Genomic DNA, 27,706 nt, shown 5'->3' with positions numbered 1-27,706 from the left:
AAATAAACATCTCACACGTTTACATTTAATGCTTGTACAAAATTAATATGCATTTAATAATAAAGGTTGTTTAAATGTCGTGTACTTATGTGTTTACCGAAAAAAGGCTATGACCTCATAATAAAAGGTAAATTGAAGCTATTTTATTCATTATAGGCAATAACAAATTCATTTTTAGTTTATTTTGTTAATGACATAATATTTTGTAGGGAGAAGTACCAATCAGCCCAGATCAGAATTTACCCAGATCAGAATTTACTAGGGGGGAATACATCCTGACCGTGAATTGATGCCAAATTCATGGGCAGAATGTGATTTATAGGGGGGAGAGGGCTAGTTGTAGAGGGGCTGAAATTCAGAATTCTGCATTGTGTGTTTCGTACTTTTCCCTATTTTGTATCAAGTTTAATTTAATTTATTACTAATATTCAATATCAGAATCCGATACGAGTCGGTCGGTCTAAATTCAATGGATAAAATTTTATTTGACAATCAAATTTGACAATCATGTTCCCTTCACAAAAATATCTTTCCATATAAATTTTGTACAACCAGAGTTAATGAGATTCCAAGTTCTATATGATGGGCCAATCTCCGGTTAGGCCCAAATCCTACTTGTGGCCTATTTAGAGCAGAGCAGGTGCTTCAGCTTGAAGTAGAACTAACTGGCTATCAGGCTATGACATGCCACGTGGCCATGATTGTGACCACATCAGACCACAGTGAGTCACCATGGTGACCACAATAAGCGGCTATCAGGCTATGACATACCACGTGGCCATGAATTTAGCCACGTCAGGCCACTGAGTCACCCGATGGTGACCCCAATAATTACCCTTTTGGTGTAGGTTTATCCGTTTATGTATGGTGTAATGGTAATGTATGTAACCCAAGAGGCCAAGACGGTCTACCCAAATCTTTTGTACGAGTAAGGGCTTCGGAAGAATAATGTTTGACTTGGAAGTTACAGAAGTTGAGTACAACCCAAGATAGTAGGGCCAGGATTTCAGACACGGAGAGAGAGAGAGAGAGAGAGAGAGAGATGAAGGAAACTGTGTCCTGTGAGGCTGGCTGATGGGAGGAAAGAGGGTTACTGGGTTTGGGGGGATTTGAAGCAGTAGACGATCGATGTCATCAAACCCTGGTTGATTTGGGAACTAGACTGGTATGATAGAGAAGATGGAGAAAATAGGGGGAGCTGGAGGGGGAGGGGGAGGAGAAGTGAGAAGGGCGCATGCAGCATTGGCGATGGTACAGCTCTTCAATGGGGGATACCATGTAATCACCAAGGTTGCTTTGAACGTGGGTATGAATCAGGTTGTTTTCTGTGTCTTCCGTGATGTACTTGCCCTCTCCATCCTCGCTCCAGTTGCCTATTTCCGTGAAAAGTTAGTCTCTCTCTCTCTCTCACTTGCTTTCTCTCTGCCTCTTACTTTTTAGTTTCCCTTTAAATAACTGTATCATTTATAATCATGAACTTCTCTTTTGAAGCTGCCAATTATCCTTTTTTTCAACTACTTTAGTCAATCTCTGCGATATTTCTCTCTCTTGGTTGAATTGCACTTAGCTAGAATATGTCAAGAGTCACCGCAGCAAAATAATAATTTTTGCAATGATAGAAAGGTACATATTTTTTTTTTTTTTTTTTGGTTTCAATAACTGAATCTGAACTGATGGATGCGCCGATTTTGCCTAAATTTAATAATTATTTGTAGAATTTATTAGATGCCCAATTAATTTATTCATGAACTGGATTTGTCAGATGCTCAATTAATTTATTCATGAACTGAATTATTGTAGAATCACATGGAACTTACAGCCAATACCCTTATTCATGAACTGAAGTTACCGTTTCCAATAAAAAAAACCCCTTATACAACTACACTCCCCCTTGCTCACCGTCCTTCACTTTTAATGGAAAAGCTGCTGGCCACTTTCAGAAGGGGGAAGGAATACTGGCCATTACAACAAGTAAAGGCCGGTTCCCAATGTTGGTCCTGGCTATTCGGGGTCTTAGGAGGGGTGTACTGGACTGGATGGAATAAGTAAAAAAAGAAAAAAATAGTAACTGAAGCATGAAACAATATGTTGCTTACACGTAGTGTTTAATGAAAAATTGTTAATAGTAACAGACAACCGTTAAATACTTTTACACTAGAATAAATACTAGGAAAGTTATATTGTCTAGTCTTTCTTATATTGTTAATGAAAAATTCAGATTGATGGACAAGAAGCTTCTTAGGCGTCAAGTACATAGAATCTTCCATTCGGATTTGTGAATGCAAGGAAATACTCGTGGCAATTACATTGCTTGCCTTAGGTACTACCATATGAAATCATGAGACATGTGTCAAAAGAAAAAAAATGAAATCATGAGACATGTGACAGAAGTAGTTAGGTTCTCAACTACATTGAGACTATATGAAGTTCTTTCGATTGTTGGTTGCAGAAGTGCAGATTCATCTATGTAGTTTAGCATAGAAATATTAATATCCTTATGCATGGGTATTAACTGTCCTTCTAAGACTGCCTTACGTTTTTTTATTTCCTCGTTTCTGAATTAATTTTCTCTCCATATTATTGATTCTATGACTTCTGGAATTGTTTGCTTTCCAATATACGGGCAGCCAAAATCACTGTGTTATGATGCTTCTCTTTTTTCTTATTTTCAGGAGGATTAGATTACCAATAACTAGGCGGCTTCTCATATCATTCTTCTTTCTTGGGTTAACCGGGTAAGGATACCCCTATATTACTTAACCATGCTATTGACAATTTTTATCAATTAGAAAAGATGCTCTGACTGATCTATAGAATTTGGTTGCTTTCTTGTTAACCAATGAATAGGATATTTGGCAATCAGCTTTTATTTCTTATTGGTCTTAGCTACACAAACCCAACTTATGCGGCAGCCATACAGCCTGCAATACCCGTGTTTACATTCCTTTTGGCTGTAATGATGGGGTAAGTCTGATGAATGTCTACTCTTTTCTGATTTGACTAGACGCTTCTTAACTTCATTTGACCTTTCTTGCTTATTTATAGCAATCTTAACCATGCAGTACAGAAACAGTCAATTTATCAAGAACTGAAGGCAAGGTGAAGGTTGGTGGCACACTTGTCTGTGTTTCTGGTGCTGTACTAATGGTTCTCTTCCGTGGCCCAGCTGTATTGGGGTACTCCGGGTCCGGGTTGGATCTTGGAATGCAAAGCGAGATAATTGCAAAATCTCAACCAGAGCCTTCTGGATGGTTGGTATCTAGTTTGATGGACTTTGGGCTTGAACGGTGGCACATTGGTGTTTTATGTTTAATTGGAAACTGCATGTGCATGGCGGCTTATCTAGCTATTCAGGTGATTGATTAATCTTTTTTCTTAAGCTTATACTTCCATTGGGTAAAATCTCTTTAAAACAAATTGATGCAAACGATATTCATCATTCAGCAGATAAGAAGGGACATAGAAGGGGAGAGCAGCTGCTCTAAGAGATTGGATATATTTGTTATCATTATTTGAGTCTTAACTTCAAAGCTATACATGTTACTAATCTCCATGGTATTTGAATATATTTGTTATCATTTGAAACATATTCACATACCATGGAGATTATAACCTCTTATTCAGCTCATTTTCTGAGAACCACTGGGAGATGGTAAATAATGGGGTTAAATGTGTGCTCGTATATGCATGTCCTGTGATCAGTATTATGTGGATAAGTAGACAGGAGTTGGAATTTATCATATATTCAGGAGTCTGGCTTAGAAAATTGAAAATATGTGGATTAGGGAACATGTCTGAGAATGAGTATTTACTATTAAAAATCTGGATTGTTGTGAATTCTAACAGTGTATGCATAAAGAAAGAGGACACAAGTGGAGAAGTCTATCTTTTCTACTTACATACAAGAAAAGTGAAGTTTATATTCTAGGTGTTCATTTATGTCAACCAAGAAACAAGCAAGAAGAAAACAATATGCATAAAGATTAATTAAGAATCCAAAAAGGCTTTGAAATCTGATGGAGGTCGAATATGGACATTTCATCTATTTAGGATAGTCCATGTAACACTCCCTAACATAAGATGAAGTCTTGGAGAATCTTTCTTTGTCTTAGGCTGTGTAACGCTTTGGAGTATGCAAGTATTTTAGGTTCTGTGGGGTTCTACTTTTATTTTGGTGGTCAGTGTACTTGAAACTTAGAGAGGATGAGAAGGGTCTTCTGCAACTACATCAACATATGGTAGATGGTGGGATGGACCCTTTATGTGAAATTTGGACGTAATTATTGTTGAGTATTTCCATATAATTTACAGTCATTCTCTTTTTACTATAAATAATGTTCCCTATTTATAAATTATAATAGAAGGTCAATAGCCCTAGTTTTTTGGTGTGCATGTTATCTTTCTTCTTTCTTTTTTCTTCTTCTCTTCCTTCCTTCTTCCTCTGTTCTTCCTTGACCCAATTACCTAACTTGGTATTAGAGCAAGGTTTTGACCTTTTTGTTTGCTGATCTAGTGAAAAAGAAATCCTGTTGACATTAGTAGGCCATGTAATGGTAGCAGCCTGCTATGTCAAAGGAAGATGAAATATATAATTTGTTCTTGTGTTTAATATATACTTGTATATTAGTTTTTATTTTATAATTATTTTTTTTTTCAAAAGTGGTACCTATGTTCATTCAAGCATACACTACCTCTTGTCCCTCAGGCTCTAGGAACGCTTTATTTAGTCACACTTCTTGCTTGTACAACACTGGTTTTAGGATTAAGAGATGATACTAACTGCCTAGTATATATCACCATGTTATTCCATATTTCCATTTGTATTTCTTATATTTGTTTCATATAATCATATTTCATTCTCTCAAGTTGGGCCTCTAAGAGCCACATGAGGCTGTTAATAATAATTTTAGGATTAAGGGGTAATGCTAAAAGCTAATGTTTATTGCTGAAATTTCCTCGATATTCTTATATCTGTTTCAAATTTAATTTTTGCAACTTTTCTAAGATCTAGATGAAATAAGGAGCCATAAAAATGTTCAAAATATTACCTTCTACTGTGGGTCGGAGTCAATTCTTGTTTACATAAAGAAACATTTTAATGTAGCTTGTTACATTTGGTGTTGCAAAATTTCAGGCTCCAGTTTTGATGAAATATCCAGCCAGCCTTTCAGTGACTGCATACTCATACACATTTGGCGCTCTGTTTATGGTAACAGCAGGATTTTTGTCAACCAATGAGTCTACAGACTGGACCTTGACACATTCTGAGATAGTTGCAGTCTTGTATGCTGTAAGTTCTTAGTTGCTGTTATATCTTTTGTTAGTGTATTTGTCTGAATATAAAATATTATTTGCTTCTCACTTTTGGTGACACTATAATGGGGAGAATTCTGTTTTGGGTAAGCTGGGATCCTGGGATGAACAACAACAGCTTAGAGGCTTGGTTGTACAGGCTGATCATGAGGGAGGGAGATTAGAGATCTAGCAAGTGAGGTAGAGGTCATGTTCAGTCTGGTCAATCATCTTTTTTTTTTTTTTGATCAATAACAGAAGGATTTCATTTATGAGTAAAAAGATAAGATTTAAATACAATGGAAATGGTGGTGGGAGGTAAATTCTCTTAACTCTCCTCCAATGAGAAAATTACAATGTAGCCCAAAACAAATGATTTCTTCCCACCCCTTGTTTGGCAAGTGCGTCTACAAATGAATTGGTACATCTTTCGACCCACTGTAGTCGCACTTCCATTCCCTGAGTTAGCCACTTGAATTGTCTTCGTTCATTGATATATGTCCATAACCCATCATCTACCTTACCTGACCAGCCAATTACCACTTTTGAATCTCCTTCAATGATCAACCTACTAACATTTAGTTCCTTAGCCTTTTTCACTCCTTCTACCAAGGCCAAAATTTCTGCTCTCAGTGAATCCCCAAAACCAATTGGGCCTGAAAACAGAGCTATTACCAAACCTTTGATCTATAAATGCCACCAATCCTTAAAGGCCCTGGATTACCTTCACTGTTCCCATCAAAATTGAGCTTGATAAATCCTGCAGAAGGTCGAGACTATGAAGGTTGAGCAATGCTTCTGCTTGTAGCTGAGGCTGCTACTTCCTGCCAATTGTTCAAAATGGTTTCTACGGGAATGTCCTCAAACATCTTCACTGTTTTTACCCAGTGGGCCACCCTAAAGGTGATCACTTCTATAATTGTCTCTCTGCTTCTCTCTTTTTCAGCAAATATTCTTTGGTTCCTTTCCTCCCAAATTGTCCAACAAATCGCTGCTCTCTAGTATACCTCCACAGGAATCTTCCCCTCTTACCCCTCTTCTTAGTCCAACTACCAACAAAAGAGTCGGAAAGGCTTTGTATACTTGGTGGGGGAGTCCACCTACAACCACAGAGAGAGAAACCAATCCCAAATAGGACAAACAAATGGGCAGGAGATTATTAAGTGGTAACAAGATTCACCATCGGCTTTGCAACTGGTTTGGCTGTTACCCTAGCAAAACAAGGGGTGTCTAGGGAATATTTTGGGCTTTATTGTACGTGTGATATAATTAGGGTGGCTCTGGTGGGAACAAAGAGGTGTTAGCATGATATACAAGATATTTACTACCTGATATAATAAATAATAAATTTTACAGTTACTTATCAAAAAAAAAAAAAAAACTCCCCTCCTTATATGCTTGGACATGAACATGGATATGGAAAACGGGAATATGAGTAAGGTTCAAAGTATTGATACGATACACCCCATATCATATCGTTCTGGGAGGTCACTGAAATGCCTTTTCAAATGTTAAATAATAATATTATAAGCCCATTGTAAAAATATGAAACTAAAAAAATTAAAATAGTTTGACTCACCCGAAACACTTGATATGCATGTTTGTGCATATCAGGCGTATTGATACTTTGAACCCTGGATATGACTTCATTTCCTTGGTTCCAACAGAAAGACATGGGTACGATGGGAGGACAGATTATGATCCCTTTTTGCATATTCCCATTGTACAGTTCCTTGGTGTACATGGGCTCCTGTATTTCCTTTCTTCTTCTTTTTAATGAGTTTTATATTTTACCATTTAAAAAAAAAGGGATATGGGTAGGACTATCAGTGTAATATGTGATGCTGGAACATCCAACTGAAAATATTTGGGCTTACAATGGGCCCAGTCTGATCATTCAACCCAATGACAAGGTCCAATAAAGGTCCATCATTTAGTCCGATCTCAAGATCCAATAAAGGCCCAGTGGTTTGAGTTAGGCAGTCAAAACACATTAAAGGTAGCTAGTTTCAACAAAACAAACATTGGGGAAGAAGTATGGGAGGTGGAGACTTCAGATGGGAACACTGGAATTCCAACTTTGGGACTTGAGTCAACTGTCAACATTGGAATGACAAAGTTCAATGAGTTAAATATTGAAGGTTGGACCAATACTTGGTATTAGGAATTAATAAGGCATTGGTCTTTTTAGTTAGGAGTTATGCATAGGTAATTCCAAGGTTAGTGGGGAGATGGAATCCTCTAGTTGTTAGCTCAACTGGAGGAACTTTTGGTAGGCTTAAGCTGTTAAACAAATGCTTGGTTGGACGTTTTGTAAATTCTGAACCAGACGTGGAAAAAGTGTGGGCTTGGGCAGTTGTTAAATGGAAACCAAGTAGGTCCTTTCAGGTGAGGAGACTTAGTGTGGGGTTCATTCTTTTCTCCTTCAGCAGTGAGAAGGAAGCGATTGAGAACTAGATTAAATAAGGCTTCTAGATTTAAGGTTGGAGAGATGGAATCCTCTAGTCGGAGTGTTGAGAAACATGGGGCCATCAAGTTTTGTCTAGATAAACGTCTTTGGCATTCCTCTACATGTTTGGTGCTTTGAAACGTTTAGAGATGTTGGGGATGCATGTGTGAAGTTTAGGTTCATAGATTCAAGAACTATTGAGTGGAAGAACTTAGTTTGTGTGCGGATTTTAATTGAGGTGAAGGGAATTCATCTTCTTCCAGTTATCTTGTTGCTTTAATTTGGCAGCGAATTTTTTGACTTAAGAGTGGTGGTAGAAGGAACTTATCTTGGTGGTTGGTTGGGTAACTTGTTTTCTGGGAAGGAGGAGGGGAGTGGTTCTCAGTCTTTGGCTGGTTCGAACAAGAAGTTGAATGGGCTGGTAGTAGAGGAAAAGCAGGAGGTTGAAGAAGAGGGCAGTTTGGGAATAAAATAATAAATGATGATAGTGAGGTCGATATTATGGGCTTATTTGATTCTCGAGACTTTGGGAAGGTAAAGAGGGGAGAGTTGGGGAAGAGTTTGAAAATGGGAGAAGTGGGGCACAACTGAGGTTGGCTAAAGAAAAGGTCAAGGCTGGCCACACGTGTGATTTATTGGATATTGATGACATAGGAAGGATAAGGGATGTGGGACATGTTGCAGGCCAAGAGGAAAAAGGAATGGGTTATATCGAGTGAGATGAAAAGTCTCCTTCGTCGTGTATAGAAGGGGTGTCCAATGATGGGAACGGAAATGTTATTGTGGCCCACCCTCCAAAGTCTCTAACAAATAGCAGAAGGAAGAATATTGTCCCACTTAGGCTAGGGGTCAATAGAAAGCACCTAGTGAATTTTAAACGATCAAAGGTTGTTAGTGGGAGGGGATCGAGCATATATGTTTGGGATAAGGTTCGAAAAGGAAAAGAGTTAAGAGGGGAATGAGAGTTTTTCAGTGGCAATAAAAGGAAGAAGGCTATTGTGAAGTTTGCGAAGGTTTTTGCTTCTTGTGATGTGGATCGGAGTCCTAACAATAGTGTGAAAGTTCTTGCTTGCTGCGTTTGGAACAGGGGCGATCTTGTGGAGGTTGTTGAAGCCGGGAATCAAAAGGTGCTCGATGGTAAGTCACCTTTGGATTCTAACCCTATGGTGAAGGAAGGTCTGGTTGGCTCAAATGAGTTTAATAAAGAAGCTGAGAATGGTTTGAAGGAGAGGGAGGTGGATTTAAGAGGCTCTGCTGATGCCGATTTAGGAGGTGATCGTGTAATTGGCATTGAAGGAAATGGAATTGTTGGCAAGAGCCATTGTGCCCTACCCCAAACTGATAGTGCAATGGATGATCATTGTTACTTTGAGGAGGTGGTGATTGGAAAGATAGGTGTGAATGTGGGTAGGAGGAGGAGGGAGGCTAAGAATGTTTTAGATGTGGCTGAATTAGTGAACTCCAAAAAACCCAGTGGAATATTTGGAGTAAGATGCTCTCAAACTGTTCACGTCACCAAAATTTTTTCTTGGCTAAAATGTGGTTTGGTCGGGACTGGTCCTACAAAGAATTACAAGGTATATAAGAGAAGGGGCAGCAGTCTTACAAAGATGACAATCGAAGATGTTGTTGGCAAGGATTCCTGGGTTGATTCTAACCCGGATAAGCAATTGGGGAGTTGATAGCGGGAGGAAGCAATAGAGAACATTGAGAGAGGAAGGTGGAGAAAACAGGAAGTATCTCCATCGAGTAAGCGGCTAAAAATGATGTAGAGATGGGAAAAGAAAAACGGAGGTGGGAGGTGGGATGAAGATGATGACAATCAGTAGGTGTTTGAAGGGGAAGATTAGGGCCCTGGTTCCGCTAGGATTGTTTTTGTTCTACGTCAGCAGTCATTTTATCTCTCAGGGATATCACCTTCCTTATCTATTCTTCTTTTTATTTTAGTGAAATTTTTATTTTACTTTTTCAAAAAAAATTCCAAGGTTAGTGGGAATAAGTGCAATTAATTCATAAGTAGCAAAAATGATTTAATTTACATTAATTGTTGTTTTGCCCATAAATACCATGAGGGTCCATGAGAAGTCGGTCTTTTAGTTGTAAAATTCTTTTACTTAGTAAAGCTTTTTGGCTTACTTCAAACGTTTTCTCATGTATTCTTTCCTTCGTTGTTTTAGTTGATTGCTACTGTCCTTTTTATGCACTAGTAGATTTATTCCATGCTTTTATGTCTGTTTTCTTAGTAAAAAAAGGTGCTAGAATGTCAGAGGAGAGAAGAAAAGACAAAGATTTTGGAGTCGAAATATTGGGTTGGCGGTGCTAGCTTTAGTCTTTATGCTAGGGTGACCCAAAATAATAAAATAAAAGAAAAATACAGATGTGCCCTGTGGTACTAAAGAATAGATTCATGGCATTTTTAACATTCCCCCTCGAGTTGGGACATAGATGTCAATCATGCTCAACTTGTCACATAAGTCATTATGCCACAAGTGATATAGAACCTTTGTAAAAATATCCGCAAATTGCTCTTTGGAACTAACATATTTACACACTTCCTCATTAACAAGTTTCTCCCTGATAAAGTGTTTGTCCACCTCAATATGTTTTGTTCTATCATGGAGAATTAGGTTGTTTGCAATACTGATGGCAACTTCAATTGAAAAACCCAGCTTAATAGATTTTTTATCCACATAATTTCAGCCACTCCATGTGACATTTCTTCGTACTTAGCTTCAACATTGGACCTAGCCACTACATTTTGTTTCTTGCTTTTCCATGTAACTAGGTTTTCCCCTCCCCCCCCACAAAGGTACAATAACCACTAGTGGACTTTCTGTCATCAACTGATCTGGCCCAGCCAAAACTCGTATACACTTCAACCTTTAAATGCTCATGCTTCTAGAACAATAAACCAGCTCCCGGAAATTTCTTTAGATACTTGAGGATTCTTTCAGCAGCCTCTAAGTGAGTGATCTTAGGGGCATGCATGAATTGACCAAGAACACACATGGCATAAGCAATGTTTGGTTGAGTCATGAACCATAATAGTCATGACTTGGATCAATGGCATAAGCAATGTTTGCTTTACATCTTTGACTAAGAACACACATGGCATAAGCAATGTTTGCTTTACATCTTTGATAGTCTCACCATAATAGTCACCTAGCCTGTGATTCTATGATTTGGATCAATGGGAGAGTTAGTTGGCTTCACCCCTAGTTTTCCGGAATCTTGTAACAGATCTAGGATGCATTTCTTCTATGAAATGAAGATCCCCTTTTGTGAGCGGGCAACTTCAATTACAAGAAAATACCACAAGGGACCTGGATCTTTCACCTCAAACTGAGTGGCTAGCAACTCCTTTAGCTTCTGAATTTCAGTTTTCCAATCACTAGTGATTATATGTCATCAACATACACTATCAGGATTGCAATTTTTCCTTCCCCTCTTTTCACAAATAATATATGATTAGTTTGACACTGTTTGTAGCCTATCTGCTGCATAGCTAAATGAAACTTATTGAACCAAGTCCCTAGTGATTGTTTTAGTCCATACAAGGACTTCTTCAACTTACACCTCTTCTTCAATATCACCATTCAAGAAAGCATTTTTGATATCCAATTGAGGTCTTCAATGGAGTCAAACCAATAAAGCTCTTGAGTTTTCTTTAAGACAATATTATCGACCCTATATAGACTTGTTTCCCTGATTTGAAGATTCTAAAATCCATTACAGTCATCCCTAGATGAAATGGCTTAAAAACTAAGTAAAACTCTGGAAACAACTTTCCAAAAATTCTTTTTGACCTGACACAAAGTTTTGAAAAGTAACAGCTTTCTATAACTGATGCCTGCCATAGTAAATTCTGAAACAATGCACTTTGGATTCAATAGCTCAAATAACCCAAAAAGTGAGAGGCCCATTGCAATTTTTTGGCTGTCCATAATTTGTCCTTAACTTTCTCAATTCATGCCCAAATTGTACAATCTTTCTTTGATAGGTGATAGGCAAGGTTCAAAGTACCGGAAACGTCAAGTGTATTGGAAAGGCAATTTTAAGAGACATATCGGGATACGCCTTGGATATGCATGTGTATTGGAGAAAAACTAAGATACACATGGATACGCTTGGAAACACTATAAATACTTTAATAAATCATAAAAACTACATCAATAGCACTACATATAAGACCTCAATGAGGTGTATATACATTAAATTAATATATTTTAATGGTTTTATGAAGAAATATATTGTAGTTAATTCTAATTTCATTAAAAATCCCATGCTTAACTTTAATTTATAAATTATAATTCTTAAGTTTGAATGTTTTATGGAATGGGAAAACCCAACTCATCTATCCAACCATAAAACATGCATTGGCACAACTTCTAAGTGAAAATATAATTAACAATTATTTATTATTTAAATAATTTTTATTTATTATTTATTTTCAAAAGTTGTAAAAAATAAATAAACATTAAATAGTTAGTAAAGAAGAAATTTCAATTGCTTTGTGGATATGATAGATGATCCATAGAATTACAATATATTCAATCACTATGATCAAATGAAATATAATTAATTAATTAATTATTTTTTAATTCTAAAAATATAAAATTAAAAAAATAGTTATTAAAGAAGAAATTTCAATTGGTCTGTATCATCCATAGAATTATGATATATTCAATTGTTGTGATCGAATGATAAAATATAATTAATTATTATTTATTTTTTAATTCTAAAAATATAAAAAATAAAAAAAAGTTAAGGAAGAAATATCAATTGCTCTATGGATATGATAGATAAATCCATAGATCTAAAATAAATTTAGCCTTTATAGGAAGAGAAAAAAATTACATTTTCAATTTTTTTTGTTAATTTATATTTTCCCCAAATATCTTCATGAAATTTCCATAAATCTACTGATAACACAAAAAAAATGTGATTTTGAATGTAAGAAATGTAGATCAACATAAATTTAAAGATTCTAGAAAAAAAAGAAATCACAAGATATTATAAAAAATAAAAAAAAAACTTATTTTTGCCATATTTTTTCAAAATATGAAAAATCTTCAAAACCACACTTGTTTCTTGCAAAATTTTTTAAATCTAGCACTCTAGGAATGAGGTTTAGAGTTTTTGAGTCATTTGAGGGTGAAAGAAGGCTTATTTCAGGGAAAAGAAGCTTACTCCCCCCCCCCACCTTTTTTTCAAGTTTTTGGCCATATCTTTTTCGTCGATATGCTACCGATACACCCTGATACGCCCTCATATCGCCCGGATACACCCCCTTATCGGGGCGATACACCCCGAGACGCCCCAGTACACCCATAGAACTATAATATATTCAATCACTGTGATCAAATGGTAAAATATAAATAAATAATTATTTATTTTTAAATTCTAAAAATATAAAAATAAAAAAGTAATTATTAAAGAAGAAATTTCAATTGGTCTGTATCATCCATAGAATTATGATATATTCAATTGTTGTGATCGAATGGTAAAATATAATTAATTATTTATTTTTTAATTCTAAAAATATAAAAAATAAAAAAAAAATAAAGAAGAAATTTCAATTGCTCTATGGATATGATAGATAAATCCATAGATCTAAAACATATTTAGTCTTTATGGGTAGAGAAAAAATTACATTTTCAATTTTTTTGTTAATTTATATTTTCCCCAAATATCTTCATTAAATTTCCATAAATCTACTGATAACACAAAAAATTGTGATTTTGAATGTATGAAATGTAGATCAACATAAATTTAAACATTCAAGAAAAAAAAGAAATCACAAGATATTATAAAAAATTTAAAAAAAACTTCTTTTTGCCATATTATTTCAAAATATGAAAAATCTTAAAAAAAAATAACGATTCACACTTGTTTCTTGCAAATTTTTGCAAATCTAGCACTCTAGGAATGAGTTTGGAGCTTGCTTTCCCCCTTTATTTTTTTTTCAGTTTTTGGCCGTATCTTTTTCGTCAATACGCTACCGATGCACCTCCGATATGCCCTCGATACGCCCCGGTACACCCTTGATACGGGTTCGATATGCATGAAAAAGACAAGACACTTGATTTCCATGTGTATCCTAGATCTGTTTTTCAAAGATACGATATGATACGCCCGTATCATATCGAAATTTTAAACCTTGGTCATAGGTTAAATCAAATTGTATTAATTAATAACTCGTAAGCGTTACAAGCATCCCTTAGAGAGGCACGAGATGCAATCTCTCCCCAAATTAACAATCTTGTTGGTTGGGCCCTAAAATTTTGGTTGCAAGTTGAGTGATGAAATTGAGAAAGCTTCCTTCCTATTTTCTAGGTTAAGGCGAACACAAAAAATTTACAAATAACTTTGAATATGATCTATCACATGTTTTTATTGACATACAAGTGATTCTTTGGGTATTTGATGACATAAAATTCAAATTCTGTGTTCTTGGAATAAAAAAAAGCCTTTATGTCCTGATCCACTTTGGGGAAGAAGACAAGATCTGGCATCTGATACTGAAGCTTTCTTCAACAAGAATTGATCACATGATGATCATATGCATAGAAAAAATGTATGGTTGTTTGTGTCTTTGCCAGCTATATTTTAGATCTTATTCAGAAAGCATAGTTTTCAAGGCACCAAGGTGAAGCTAGGCAATAGGGGAGCGCCTTATTGCCTGGTTGCCTGCCTAGGTGATGAGTTTTTTTGATTAAAAAATTGTAAATTCTAGAGTAGTTCCTTAGGTTTTATAGTAATAAGCAGTAATCTTTAACCAATAATTACCATAATCCTCATTAAATAAGTATAAAACCCATATGAAAAGATAGAAAATCAACATATTTATGAGAAAAAAGAGAAAGGAAGCATACAAAAACACAAGGGTTGAGTCCTTATTTTAGTCCTAGGAAGAAGATCATGACGAAGAAAGGCCTATTGATCATTTTTGTGTGTCAATAGGATAAAATCTTCAAGTTATTTCTTGTGAATGTAGGCTTTGAAACCTAAGGGTTCAAGACTATGTCACTGACTTGTGTGTTGATTGAACCCAAACAAATAAGAAAATAATAAAAGGAAACAAATACAATAATAGTAATAGTTATACTGTAAACCCCCATATGAATAATTTTGTCAATTAATATCTATTGTACTACTATTATTAACAAAATAAAAATATAAAAATATTATGTGGTGTCTTGCATATAAATATGTAAGCGTTTGGACAAGGTGACCCTCAGAGCACCTTATCGGCTAGGCGTTGCATTGACAGCTATGTTAGTAAGTAATTATGATTAGTGACATAGAGTGATTGTAAGTATTCATGGCTTGGCAGACATCGATGTGATGTTGGTCTTGACCCTAGAACATCTCGGTCTTCTCCTTGGAAAGCTATCCATGGTACTCTGTTTATTTTCTCATTTAATGAAGGTTGCATTTCCAATAAAAAGTATCTATGATTAGTGTAAGACTATTAATGACCATTAAAGAGTGACTTCTGAATTAATAATTAGAAAGTAAAAAAAGCAAATATTAACATCTAAGACCAGGAACCTAGGACCCATTTGCAGGTTTTGATGGTTACAGTCCTTGTATAGGGAGGGTATTACTCCAAATACAGTCACTGATAAGGACCAAATAACTGATGGTGAACAACTCGACATGCATTCATAGTTCATATTAATCCATTTGTCACAAAACCCAGCCATTCCATGATTGAGCAATTTTCCTCCATTGAATTCACCCATTTGATGCTATTCATGTTCAGTCCGATTTTGAAAATTATGATTCAATTCACCTTCATAACCATTGCTAATGTTGTTCATTCATTCATCCTAATTAAATATCTTCTTAAAAAGCAATTTAAATTATAAAATCACTATTTTTTGTATGAGAACTAAGAAGGCATGGCACAAAGGCGGCTCGTAGAATCAGGAATGTACTATGTTTTACATCACATTAGCTACTTGAAATAATGTAATTGAGGAAAAAAAGAGATTGTGGGTTTTACATGCTTGAAAATGTTTTATATGTTTGATTTTATTTTTAAATTTTCATTTGAATATTTTTTATTAATATTATGTTTATATTTTTTGATTTGTTGCATTTTTTTTGAATGTTTTGACATTTTTATTTTAATTTTTAAGCATTTTTTTGTATTTTTGCACCTTGCTACAAAGGGGCACATGCCTTGCGCCTTACGCTTTTAAAACACAGCTCAAAATGCAATCCTTGACCTCTAACAAGCTTCTCTCCATCATTCATCATTCATCAAAAAAAAAAAAAAAACAAGCTTCTCTCCTTATGTTGGAATATTCTGGTGTCTCTTTCTTCTTCCCAAATAGTCCATAAGGAGGCTGCTTTAATACACTTCCACATCAACCGTCCCCTTTTTGTAGGCCATACAAAGGTTGAGGGATCTTATGTTGGAAAAAACCACCTGCAACCAAAGAGGGGCTTGATCTCGAGCTCCATTCAAAAACTTGTAGCTCGAAACTCAACTCAAGCTCGATTGAGTTTTGAGTTTCATACTTGAACTTGACTCGAGTTAATACTCACGAGCTACTCGAGTTTGAATTGTTTGAGCCAATTATAAATAAATTGCTATTAAAATTATAAATAAATTAATATTGAAAATATTGTAAATAAAAATATATTAAAAAATTTAAATAAATCAATATTATGAAAATATTATAAATAAAAACATATTATGAAACTTGATTATAATTTTTTTTATTTAAAACTTGAGTAAGGTATTACAAAGCTCATACATGGCTCGACTAACTACTCAACTCAAGTCAAGCTCGATTCATCGAAACCAAGGTGATAGCAATGCGAGGGGATATAAAGGATAAGGAGATGGCGAAAAGAACTACAACTGGAGAAGAAGAGATTCCTTCTCGAGGAAACTAAGGCTAGAGGAAAAACAAATCTGAAAATAAGAGAAGACAGGACGGCAATGGTTTTACTGGATCTGGAGGAGGTTGGCTGACTTAAAGTTTTTGTGGATGGATTAATTTATGTAGTGAAAACTCCTGGTTGGAGAAATGAGCTGGCCAAAGAAGGAAAGAAATTTGTGGTAGAAAATAGAAGAAATAGGGGTGGCTGGTTTATTACATTAACAGAGTTCTTAGGGAAGGGTAAAAACAGATAGTCTGTGTACCAGAAGGCAAAGAAAAATAGAGATAGATAAGGTTGGCTGAAGCACTGGAAGAGATGACTGTCATTGAAGAAAGGAAACTAAGAACAGAGGGTAGCACTGGTGGAACAGAGCATAGTATGAATGGTAAACAAAAGCAAAACATAGAAGATGGGAGTTACGAAGCCAAGCTAGAAGAAATGGAGATACACTATGGAACCAAGGAAATGAAAATGTTTTCTCCTGTCGCAGTTTCAAAAATTTTTTGGGAAGAAAAAGCAACAGATTGGGTTAATAGAAAGGTAGTGACAACACTGAACAAAGTGCAACATTGGAAGGAAGTCTTAGATGCAATAGTAGAAAAAACACATTCAATGGAGAAGATGACCCTAATACCATTTGATGAAAGGAAAACTATCCTTGATGTAGGACAAAGTCAAATGGAACTACTGGTAATGGAAACGAGTCTTGACCGTTTAACCTCTAACAAAGTCAAAAGCTCCTCCCAATTGGATCTCAGGTGCTAAAAGATTTTGGATTGGTGTTTAACCTTTGGCAGGAATACATGTTCCATAAAATAGCAACAGTGTGTGGTGGAGTCCTGGAAGCCTACTGCTTGAAGGATCTCCATGCTGCCAAGATGAAAGTGGCGGGGGCAAAACAGGAGAACACCCCCTGGCCTACAATATGGCTGATTTCAGAGATGGAGGTAAAGCTTTGGTTCCCAGAATTGAAGGAAGACGATGATGACATGGAAGGTTGGGTTATGCATAGCAAAAGCTGGGTGGATAGGTTGGTGGGTCAAACTAAGGCAAAGGTGAAGGAAGCTGAAAAGGTCAAAGTTCTTGGTAGAACGGACCCTTTCCCTTTTAAGGTTATTTTTTCAAATTCCTTTGAATTTAATCCAAAGGCTCAAAAGAAGTCCTATGCCGAGGCCTTAAAGACAAATGGAGATCCCAACCCTCAACGAGGAGAAAAACAGGTAGAAGGTGTTTTTGGAGCCCACCCTTTCTCTATTCTGAGCCAATTGAGTTTAGGGGCTAACCGGATCCCTTAAGTCAGACCGGGGTCGCGTGATAACTTAAAATATCACTTTCCTCGTCTGCTGCCTTCGGTTGGGGATGATAGTAGGGGTCTATTGTTATCCCAATCGACCCTTGTTGAGCTCGCTAGGTCCTCTGTGGAGATTGCTGCTAGCAGAGTTGCTCTTCCCTTGGCTTCTTCTTGGTGCCAAACAGCTTAAAGTCGTCAAACCTAAACCTCAACTGGAGTCTCTGGGGGGTAGAGAAATCAATGACGCTAGAGAAACCAAACCCGTGGTACTATAGAGAGATTCATGAGGAGTCTGAAGGTGAGGTGGACTGGGAGGATCTTAGAGATATTGAAGAAGAGGAAGACGATCAGCCTTCAAGTAGCGGAAGTGTTAGCTCTATGAAAGGTTGCGAATTAGAAAACTTTGACCGCTTTGGAACCGAACTATTATTTGGAGAGGACGAAGACATTCTAGTTCTGGAACTAAAAGAAGTGAGCATGGAAGAGCCTACTGCGAATTGTGGGGGTTTTACAGAAGCTCCTCAAGGATAGGGGGAGGTAGGAACAGGTCAAGCTCAGGAGCAAGAGATTGGAATTGGGGACTTGGGCCTCCTAAATGACCCAAACCGAGGATCAACTGAGGAACAAAACCGTTTAGTGGTCTAGGATGTTGCTGAAGAGGAACACAACCCTTCAAAGTCTGCCTTTGGGCAGGGATTCTTTCTTCTGTTTCAGGGAGTTCCTTCCTCTTCTCTTGCTTTCCCTTGTTCCCCTACCTTTTCCAATTCTCTTATTCCTTGTGCTAAATCTACTGTCTTTGGTTGTGCAGATCCAGTCTTGGAAACTACAGATGATGCGATTTTGGACCAGAGTGTGCCAGAAAAACCAGCAGCAAGTGGAAGTGTGGATATAGGGGAAAAGGAGATTATGGATCTAGTCTTGCAGAATTTAGAGACCTTAATTGAGGTGGAAAATTCTGCTGAGAATAAAATGGAAAAACAGGAATTAGTAGAGAGGGAGGGGGAGGTCATTAAAATCATTGACAGAGGAAGTATTCCTAGAGAGCAACCTAAGGGGAAGGGGTGGAGACCAGAAAACCCAGGGAAAGTGCAAACAAAACGTAGAGTCTACCTTAGGAAGAGTGTGTGGATAAAAAGAGGAAGAGGAAAATGAGCGAAGTGGAAAAGTTAGTGTGTGGGGTGTCTTATGAAAAGGTTGAAAATAAAAAAGAGGGAGAAAAAAGGGGGAGACTAGGAGGTGGAAGTAGAAGGACCTACCAAAATAAGTGAAATGAAGATTTTGTGCTGGAATGGGAGGGGATTAGGTAGTGCTAAAAAGAGGAGAGTTATAAGAAATGTGTTAAGGAAAGAGAAGCTAGAAGTTGTAATGATTTAAGAAAGAAAACTCTCAAATCTGGATAGAGGGTGGATAAGAAGCATTTGGAATTGTAGGGGGTTGACTTGGTCGTTCGCCCCTTCTTGGGGTGCATCTGGTGGAATTCTCACAATTTGGAAGAATGAGGAAGTGGAGTGTATAGAAGAATTAATTAGGCTGTATTCAGTGTCAATAAAAGCCAATACAATAAGTTGTGTAAGTGAATGGGTGTTAACAAATGTGTATGTTCCTAACTCATAGAGAAAGGGACCTATTTTCGGAGGAACTTGCAGCAATCAAGGGATTGTGGGAGGGACCTTGGTGTCTGGGGTGAGACTTCAATGTCATAAGATATACAAATGAAACAAATAACCCAAACCAGACCATAACCACTAGTATAAGGAAGTTTAATGCCTTGGTAGAGTCTGTAGAGCTAAAAGAACCACACCTTTTACAAGCCTCCTTTACTTGGTACAACCTTTAGGAAAACCAAGTAGGAAGGAATCAGGTTGTGGTGACCCATTTGCAGTTTGCTGATGACATAATCACATTTTGTGAGGATTGTTCGTATTCCAGCTTAAGAAACTTGAAGACCCCTAGTTGATCATTTTCAGAGAGTTTCAATCTTAAAAGTAAATTGGGAAAAGAGTTGTGGCAGGAGTAAATTTGGGAGAGGAAGAAACTAACTTGCTTGCAGGAACACTAGATTGTGTGCCTGTGTGGTAAAAAATTGACCCCTAGATTATCTTGGCATGCCATTGGGGGGGGGGGGGGGGGGTGTAACCCCAAAGCGGAGAGTTTTTGGAAACCCATAATAGAAAGATTTACTAGGAAGTTAGCCATGTGGAAGAGGAGCTACATTTCTATGGGGGGTGGGGGTAAGAATCACCTTGATTAGATCCACTCTAACCAACCTACCCACCTACTACCTATCCACCTTTAGAATCCCAATAAAGTTGCAAGGCAATTAGAAAAAATAATGAGATTTCTTATGGGATCCGGGTGATGAAAAGAAAAATCACTTGGTAATGTGGGAACAGGAGGGTTGAGGCATGGGATTTAGGGTTCAGGAAAGGGTTGAGGGAGTCAGAAATAGGGTTGGTAGATGATCTTTTCTCCCTTCTAAATTCAGTGTTTTTGAATCATTCTTGTCCTGATAATAGAATTTGGTTTAAAGAGTCCTCTGGTTGTTTTTCATGCTCTTCTTTCTTCAATGCTTTAGTGTACTCTTCCAATTTAGTTTACTCTTTTCCTATAAAAGAAGTGTGGAGTGCTCCTGTACCTCCAAAGGTGAGGGCTTTTTGTTGGGAAGTGGTTCTCCAAAAAATCAACACTTTGGACTTGCTTCAGAAAAAAAGAGTGAATTGGTTCTTATCCCCTCATGTTTGTAGCCTTTGCTTGAAGAGTGGTGAGACGGTAAATCATCTACTAATATCTTGTCCTTTTGTTACTCTTATTTGGGATTGGTTTTCCTCTATCTTTGGGTGCAGGTGGGTTCCTCCTATAAGCGTGGTGGATCTTTTTGAATCTAGCTTTTTTTGTCAGTCAAAGAAAAGAGGAAGGGTAATGTGGAGAGCAACGAGGGCAGCAGTTGTTTGGGCAGTGTGGGAAGAGAGAAATAACAGAATCTTTCAAGGGAAAGAAAGCACATGAAGTCATAGGAGGGATCACCATCAAGATCATACATTGGCTGAAATCGCTGGATATGTTCAAGGACTTCTCTATAGATGACTTAATTAGAGGGTGGAGTGCGGTAGCAGCTTCTTCCTGCCCCTCTTTAGCCATTCAAGAGGACTGGTCGCCCCTGTTATCTTTGGATGTTAAGTTAATCTTTGATGGCAGTTCTATAGGTAATCCAGGCCCCTCTGGAATTGGGGGTGTCTATAGAGATGGGGGAGGAAATGTCCTGGCCTGGTAGGACTGGGGGACTCTCTTAAGGCAGAAGTTTTGGCACTCCTACAAGGGCTCAAGCTGGCTAAACAGCTGGGTTTTCAGCAGTTGGAAGTGGAGGAAGACTCGAAACTGGTAATAGGTTAGATGCAAACAAACAGCTTAGGTGCCTGGTCCCTTAGACAACCTGTAAGGGAGATTATGCAACTAACAAGGGAGCTTGAAGTCAGGTTTAAATGGAGTAGGAGATCAGCCAATGCAATGGCTGATACTTTAGCAAAGCAAGGAGTTAGTAGGCAGAACCTTTTTTGGGCCTGTTTGTAATCTGTGGAGGGGTCACCTTGGTTTTTGAAGGTGACAGTTGTACTAAGTTTCTTAAAGAATTAATGATAGTTACCGTTTCCAATGAAAAAAAAATGTGGGAACAGGTATGTTAAGGCAAGGACCAAGGAGGACTTGGATTAGGGAATCTGGTCAAGAGGAATACAACTCTCCTAGGAAAATGGCATTGGAGATTTCCCCTAGAAGGAGAAAGGTTATGGCACAAGTTCTTTGGGAGCATCCATGGTGTAGTGGACAATGGCTGGGATGCAAAACTAGCACCTCAGATAGCCTTGAATTCCCCTTGGAGAGCAATCTTTGAGGTACTTCATTCCTTAACTTTATCCATTGTGATGTGGGGTGTGGAAACAAAGTCCTTTTTTGGGAGGACCTTTGGCTGGGAGATTCTCCCCTTAAACAACAATTTACCTATTCTCTATGCTTTGTCAGACTATAAGGCTGAGCCTGTTGCCAGGTTTGGCTTACTATCAGAACCTGGGTTGAACTGTGACTTTGGTTTTAGAAGGGGTTTGAGGGATAATGAATGTGAATCCCTAGTTCTTCTGCTTTCAAAATTGGAAGAGGTCTTCTTGGATCAAAATTCTGTGGATAGTAGAGTTTGGTTCCCATCCCTGGATGGTCTTTTCTCTTGTGCCTCCTTCAACATCCTCACCCATTTAGAACCTTTCTGGGAGAATTTCCTAGTGAAGGAAATATGGTGTAAGCCAATCCCTCCCAAAGTGCAAACTCTTTGTTGGGAAGTGTACCTTGGAAAGGTTAATACCTGCGACTTGCTATAGAAAAGAAGGCTAGCTAAATGCCTCTCTTGTCATGTTTGTATCCTCTGTTTGGTAGTGGTGAGACCTTTCCTCGTTTACTTATCGCATGCTCTTTTGTGTCTTGCATTTGGGATTACTTTTTTTCACTCTTTGGCTGTAGATGGGACCCCCCACAAATGTGGTAAGCTTATTCAGTTCTAATTGTTTGCGGCTACAGAAAAAAAGGGCAAAATGCTTATGGAATGTCACAAGAGTAGCTGTAGTTTGGACCATCTAGGAAGAAAGAAATCAAAGAATTTTCAATGAGAACATATCTAAAGAGGAAGTAATAGAAACAATTAAAATCAGATATGCATACTGGGTAAAAATTGTTGTTACATTCAAAGATATCTTAACAGATGATATAATGATGAAATGGGAGGAAGTGGTACAAATGGGCACACATAAAGAAATTATAGAGATAGAATGGAAACCCCCAGAGGCAAATAAATAGAAGGATAATTTTGATGGTAGCTCCCTTGGAAACCCTGAGCCAAATAAATTGAAGCAGAATTTTGATGGTAGCTCCCTTGAAGCAGAGCAGCTAAAGAATTTGTAACCTGCTTTCATTTTAATAAAAAATAAATTCTTTGCTGATAAAAAAAGTCAAGCTCAACTCAACTCGATAATCTTAGAGCCGAGTTCGAGTATTTAGCAAGCCAAGCCCAAGTGGCTTGTGAGTTGGGTCGGCTCGCTTAATACCCCTAGTTTAGCCCCCTCTTTGTTCTAACAAAGTTCTGAGATTATGTAGGAAGATCCAAGGGCCATCACTTCTGAATTAATTGGACTTGCATTTGTTTTGTTCATCTCCTTTTTTCTGTTTCTTCTATTATACACATCTCTTCACCAAATCTGACATCTGATAACTGTAAAAATGTCTACAATAGCCTTGCAACATGTCTTTTTATGTCATATCTATGGAAAATGAGCAGACTGCTTATAGGAGACATCTACTGTACTTCGATCATTCAGTGAACTTGTATGAGGTTGAATGATTACCTTGTTGTAGTGGAGCTATTGTTTTGGCAATCTAATGAATAAAAATGCCATTCAAAGAAGCTCACTGTACGCAAGGAACTTTTCCTAGCTTTTGGAGCTATTTATATTTAAGTTGATACATCCTTGTTTTTTCAATTTTTGCAAGATTTATGGTTTTGGTCAATTGAGCATCTTTGTAATCTTGTCAGTCTGTGATACATAAGAACATACTGAATATTGCATTACCTTCACAGGGTATTATTGCATCTGCTGTTAACTATGGACTTTTGACATGGTCCAACAAGATTTTGGGGCCAGCATTGGTGGCTCTATACAATCCTCTTCAGCCTGCTGCATCTGCCTTCCTATCAAGAGTATTCCTAGGAAACCCTATATATCTGGGAAGGTTTTATTCAAAACCCATTTTCATATTTGTTATTTATGCTCTATGTGCACATTCACATGTAGATGCTTTTTAAGCGGAGTAGAAATACCATGTTGCTCTTATTGTTGTGTTGTAAGCCAGTTTTGGTTAACATTTGGTGAAACAGTTCCGTTTTTCTAAACCATCTTAGTTGTATACATCATAGTTGTATGGGAGTAACTGAAGCTAACTTTTTGATGTTTCCATGGTTGAACAGCATTCTGGGGGGTTCTCTGATTATTGCTGGACTTTATATGGTCACCTGGGCGTCCTACAGAGAAAAGCAAGCTTGTAATGGGATCAATACTCATGTGAACCGGACATCTGATCCCCTTGTTCACAAGGAATCACAACACAACAGGACTTCATATCAGAGAGGACATATTTTTTCTGGGTCCTCTACCTCATTTCCCAAGGCAATTGATTGAGAAAACATAAGATGGATCCTTTATTAAGAGGAAAAGTTCTTTTGGTAATAGTCTGATTAGTAGTCTCTATTTGGATACAAATCAAATATCCATAATTGTCTCTCCTTATACGAGTAACTTATGCTATCGTATAGATATTAGTAAGTCCTTTTTTTGCTAGGCCTTACTATAGAAGTTCCACAGCGTTATCAGATTTCTCCTTTCGCTCAGCCTTGTCAACGTTCCATCTTTTGGAAGAAAGCTTGAGCAAAATTACTTACAAACCAAAGCAGAGGAAGCCAAGGTTTTGGTTGTTTTCTCTTTAAGAACATAATAAAGCATATGGCATTAATGGAAGGGTGTAATTTCCAGGTTGGCCTGTGAAAGAGGCAACCAAAGAGCAGACAGGTAAAAGTTGGATGAAACCACCGCCAAGAGGTGGAGAATAAGGTCATTTCCCTTGTTATCATTTCAGTTTCCCCCCTGTTCTTTCATAAAAAAGAGTTGATAATATATTATATGATAAAGTTGTACAAGGTAGCATGTCCATAGTAGAGTGCCTTTGATGTTTATAAGCATAATAAGCCAATAGATGAGCTTGTATGTTCTTAGTTCTGGATATATAGATGAATTTAAGTCTCTAAACTGGCCTTGGAGGTGTGAAATCTGCTCAAAATGCACTTGATCAATCCATGTACTATTACTTCATCATCAAAGAAAATTTGCATCAATTGGCATTGCAACTCTATAGCAGCATCCAATCCCTTGATAACTGCATGGAGTTCTGTGTCATGCAGGGATCAAAATTTCGTCATGTATCGACCCGTATTGGCTGATACAAATCATATTGGAGCCTTCCCGATATGATATTACTCTCCAATCTCCAATATGTATCGTATTGGAGGATCAGAATTACTCTCCAATCTCTATATTTGCTTCCTAAACATTGCCTTGTTCTTCAAGTATCTTAGAAACCTAGATCACCTCTTGGTTTTGGCAAGCAAAATTTAGCCCTTGAGACTGTGTAGAGTGTTGCTAATGGATGACCCTTGCCACAAAAAGTTCTCTGAACTTTGTTAATTGTATTAGTTACTATCTTGAAAGCATTGTGGTGAACATAGTCTAAAGAGGGACTTGTGCCACTACTTTTGTAAGTGTTGTATGGGCTGCTTGCGAAAGTAAATTTCCTTTTCAAATATTTGTTTTTACTTGAATTCTTTCAACCAAGTTTCTATGATCTGCTGAAACACTCTTAGCTCGCCATTACTTGGCACCCAAGTAGGTGTGTATATCCTTGGAATAATGAATGTCAACCACTTTAGAGAGAAATTCTTGGTGTTGTTTTATGAACATTTTTACTTAAAGCAATGCTTGACTTGACAAATTTTACCCTTTGTCTAGAGATTTGTTGAAACCCTACAATTGTCTCTATGAGTCTCTTTACTTGTTTAAGTTTTGCTCAGCAAAAAAGAATACAATCATGTACAAATAACAAGTGACTTATTTGAATCTTTCATGTTCCTTACAACTATTTCATTGTTCAGCAATTGGGTAAGAGCTTCCATACCAATTATAAATAAGGGGAAAGTGCATCTCCTTGTTGTAAACCTCTTTTAAGTTTAAGTTTGAAGTAACCCATAACTTTCTCTCCCAGCTTAATCGCGAATGTTGGAGATTCTATACATTGAGCCACCATAGTAATCCACTTGTTAGGGAAATTCATTCTTTCTCAACACTTCCTGTATGGAAGAATTGAAGCACAAGATTGTATATATCCTCCCAAAATGTATCAAAATTAGTGTTATTTATCTCAAAAGTAGGTGGTGTCAAGATTGTATGTCCTCTTCATTACCATGTTCAAGAAGATCCTTGAATGAGCATGTCAATTTTGGTAGTAGACCATTGACCTGATTGAATTTTAATACAACTTATTTCTTGTCTTCATCTCTTATATTTTTGTTTGATGGAAGAATTTGGTATTTTTGTCTCCCTTCGCTAACCATACTTCCCTTAGTTATTATTATAAACCTGATTTGCACTAGAATTCTATTAGAATCAGAGTTGAAGAAATATTAGGGAGACTAGAAGAAGTAGAAGAAGAAAAGAGAAGAGAATAGAGAGGAAGAAAATTCCGGTTCAAACTAAAGACTAAAAATACCCTTACACAGTCGACACTAACACTCGCCCTCAAGCTGGTGAGTATATATCATATAGTCCTAACTTGTTACACATGTAGTCTACTCTCCCCCAATTCAACCCTTTAGTGAATAGGTTTACCCATTGATTTGTTGTGTTAACATATGCAGTATCTATCACTCTACTCAGCACTCTCTCTCACAAAGTGACAGTCAACTTCTATATGCTTTGTTCTCTCATGAAATACCAGATTAGAAGAGATGTGGACTACAACTTGGTTATCACAATAAAGCTTCATTGGAGTGTCAATTGAATATCCCATCTCCTGTAGAAGATTTTTCAACCGCACTAATTCACAAGTGGTATGTGCCATGGCTTTATATTCGGCTTTTACACTGCTTCTTTCCATAACTATCTGTTTCTTACTTTTCCATGTCACCAGATTACCCCCAAGGAAAGTACGATAACTTGTAGTGAATCTTATGTTAAATACAAAACCAACATAATCAACATCAATATATCCCTCTATTTCGATATTTCCTCCGCTTTTATATATCAAGTCACAAACAGGATCTTCCTTCAAATACTTTATAATTCTTAGAATTGCATCCCAATGTGGAACACAAGGTTTCTACATGAATTGACTCACCACACTAGCTACAAATGAAATATCTGGTCGGGTAATGGTTAGGTAGTTTAGTTTATCCATCAACCACCTGTATCTTTTAGGATCTTCAAACTCTTCACCCATATCACTGCTCAGTTTGGTATTTGATTCTATAGGTGTTTTAGTTGGTTTGGCACATAATAATCTTGTTTCTTCCAACAAATTAAGAACATATTTCCTCTGACACAAAGTAATGTCATGCTTAGACCTTGCTACTTCTATCCCCAATAAGTATTTTAATTTACCAAGGTCCTTTGTTTGAAATTGTTCCTGCAAAACTGTCTTCAACTTATCAATTTCCAATCTATCACTCTTGATAATGATAATATCATCTAGATATACTTCCAATAAGATCTTTCTAGCCTATGAATCATGGCTGAAGGCTGAGTGGTCAACCTGACACTGTTTTATACCAAACTTCTTTACCACTTCACTAGATCTACCAAACCATGCATGAGGAGACTATTTAAGTCCATAAATGGCTTTCTTTAGTTTGCACACTTTACCATATTCCCCCTTAGCAACAAACCTCGATGGTTGCTCCATATAGTCTTCCTCAAGTAGATCACCATGTAAGAAAGCATTCTTGATGTCAAGCTGAAAGAGAGGTCAATCATATATAGTAGCTAGAGATATCACAACACAGATTGAACCAATTTTAACAACAAGAGAGGTCTATGTGTAGTCCATACCATATGTTTGGGAATACCCTTTGGCGATCAATCTAGCTTTTAATCGCTTTACACAACCATCAAGTAAATACTTAATAATGTATACCC

At 37.1% G+C, this 27,706-nt stretch overlaps 1 protein-coding gene across 3 annotated transcripts in view; it reads left to right on the top strand.

Annotated features, from left to right (window-relative positions):
* Window positions 1-24,645, top strand: part of LOC104610286 (WAT1-related protein At4g19185) — a 32,339-nt gene extending 7,694 nt beyond the window's left edge. The window contains exons 1-7 of one of the 3 annotated variants that reach the window (XM_010276832.3): window positions 900-1,388; window positions 2,673-2,735; window positions 2,848-2,964; window positions 3,063-3,354; window positions 5,135-5,290; window positions 23,548-23,699; window positions 23,935-24,645. In XM_010276832.3, the coding sequence (XP_010275134.1) occupies window positions 1,168-1,388; window positions 2,673-2,735; window positions 2,848-2,964; window positions 3,063-3,354; window positions 5,135-5,290; window positions 23,548-23,699; window positions 23,935-24,145 (1,212 nt within the window). In that variant the 5' untranslated portion in view covers window positions 900-1,167 and the 3' untranslated portion in view covers window positions 24,146-24,645. Of the gene's footprint in view, window positions 1-899; window positions 1,389-1,604; window positions 1,624-2,672; window positions 2,736-2,847; window positions 2,965-3,062; window positions 3,355-5,134; window positions 5,291-23,547; window positions 23,700-23,934 lie in introns of those variants that run through there. The other 2 variants (XM_088896297.1, XM_088896298.1) reach the window with 2 other exon arrangements.
* Window positions 24,646-27,706: the final 3,061 nt, after the last annotated feature.

Source organism: Nelumbo nucifera, chromosome 1 (assembly GCF_055504915.1).
Source record: "Nelumbo nucifera cultivar China Antique chromosome 1, China Antique-T2T, whole genome shotgun sequence".
In the NCBI taxonomy this organism is placed as follows: domain Eukaryota; kingdom Viridiplantae; phylum Streptophyta; class Magnoliopsida; order Proteales; family Nelumbonaceae; genus Nelumbo; species Nelumbo nucifera.
Note: the sequence above shows the minus strand (reverse complement) of the source record. Positions and strands in the feature narration are given on the sequence as shown.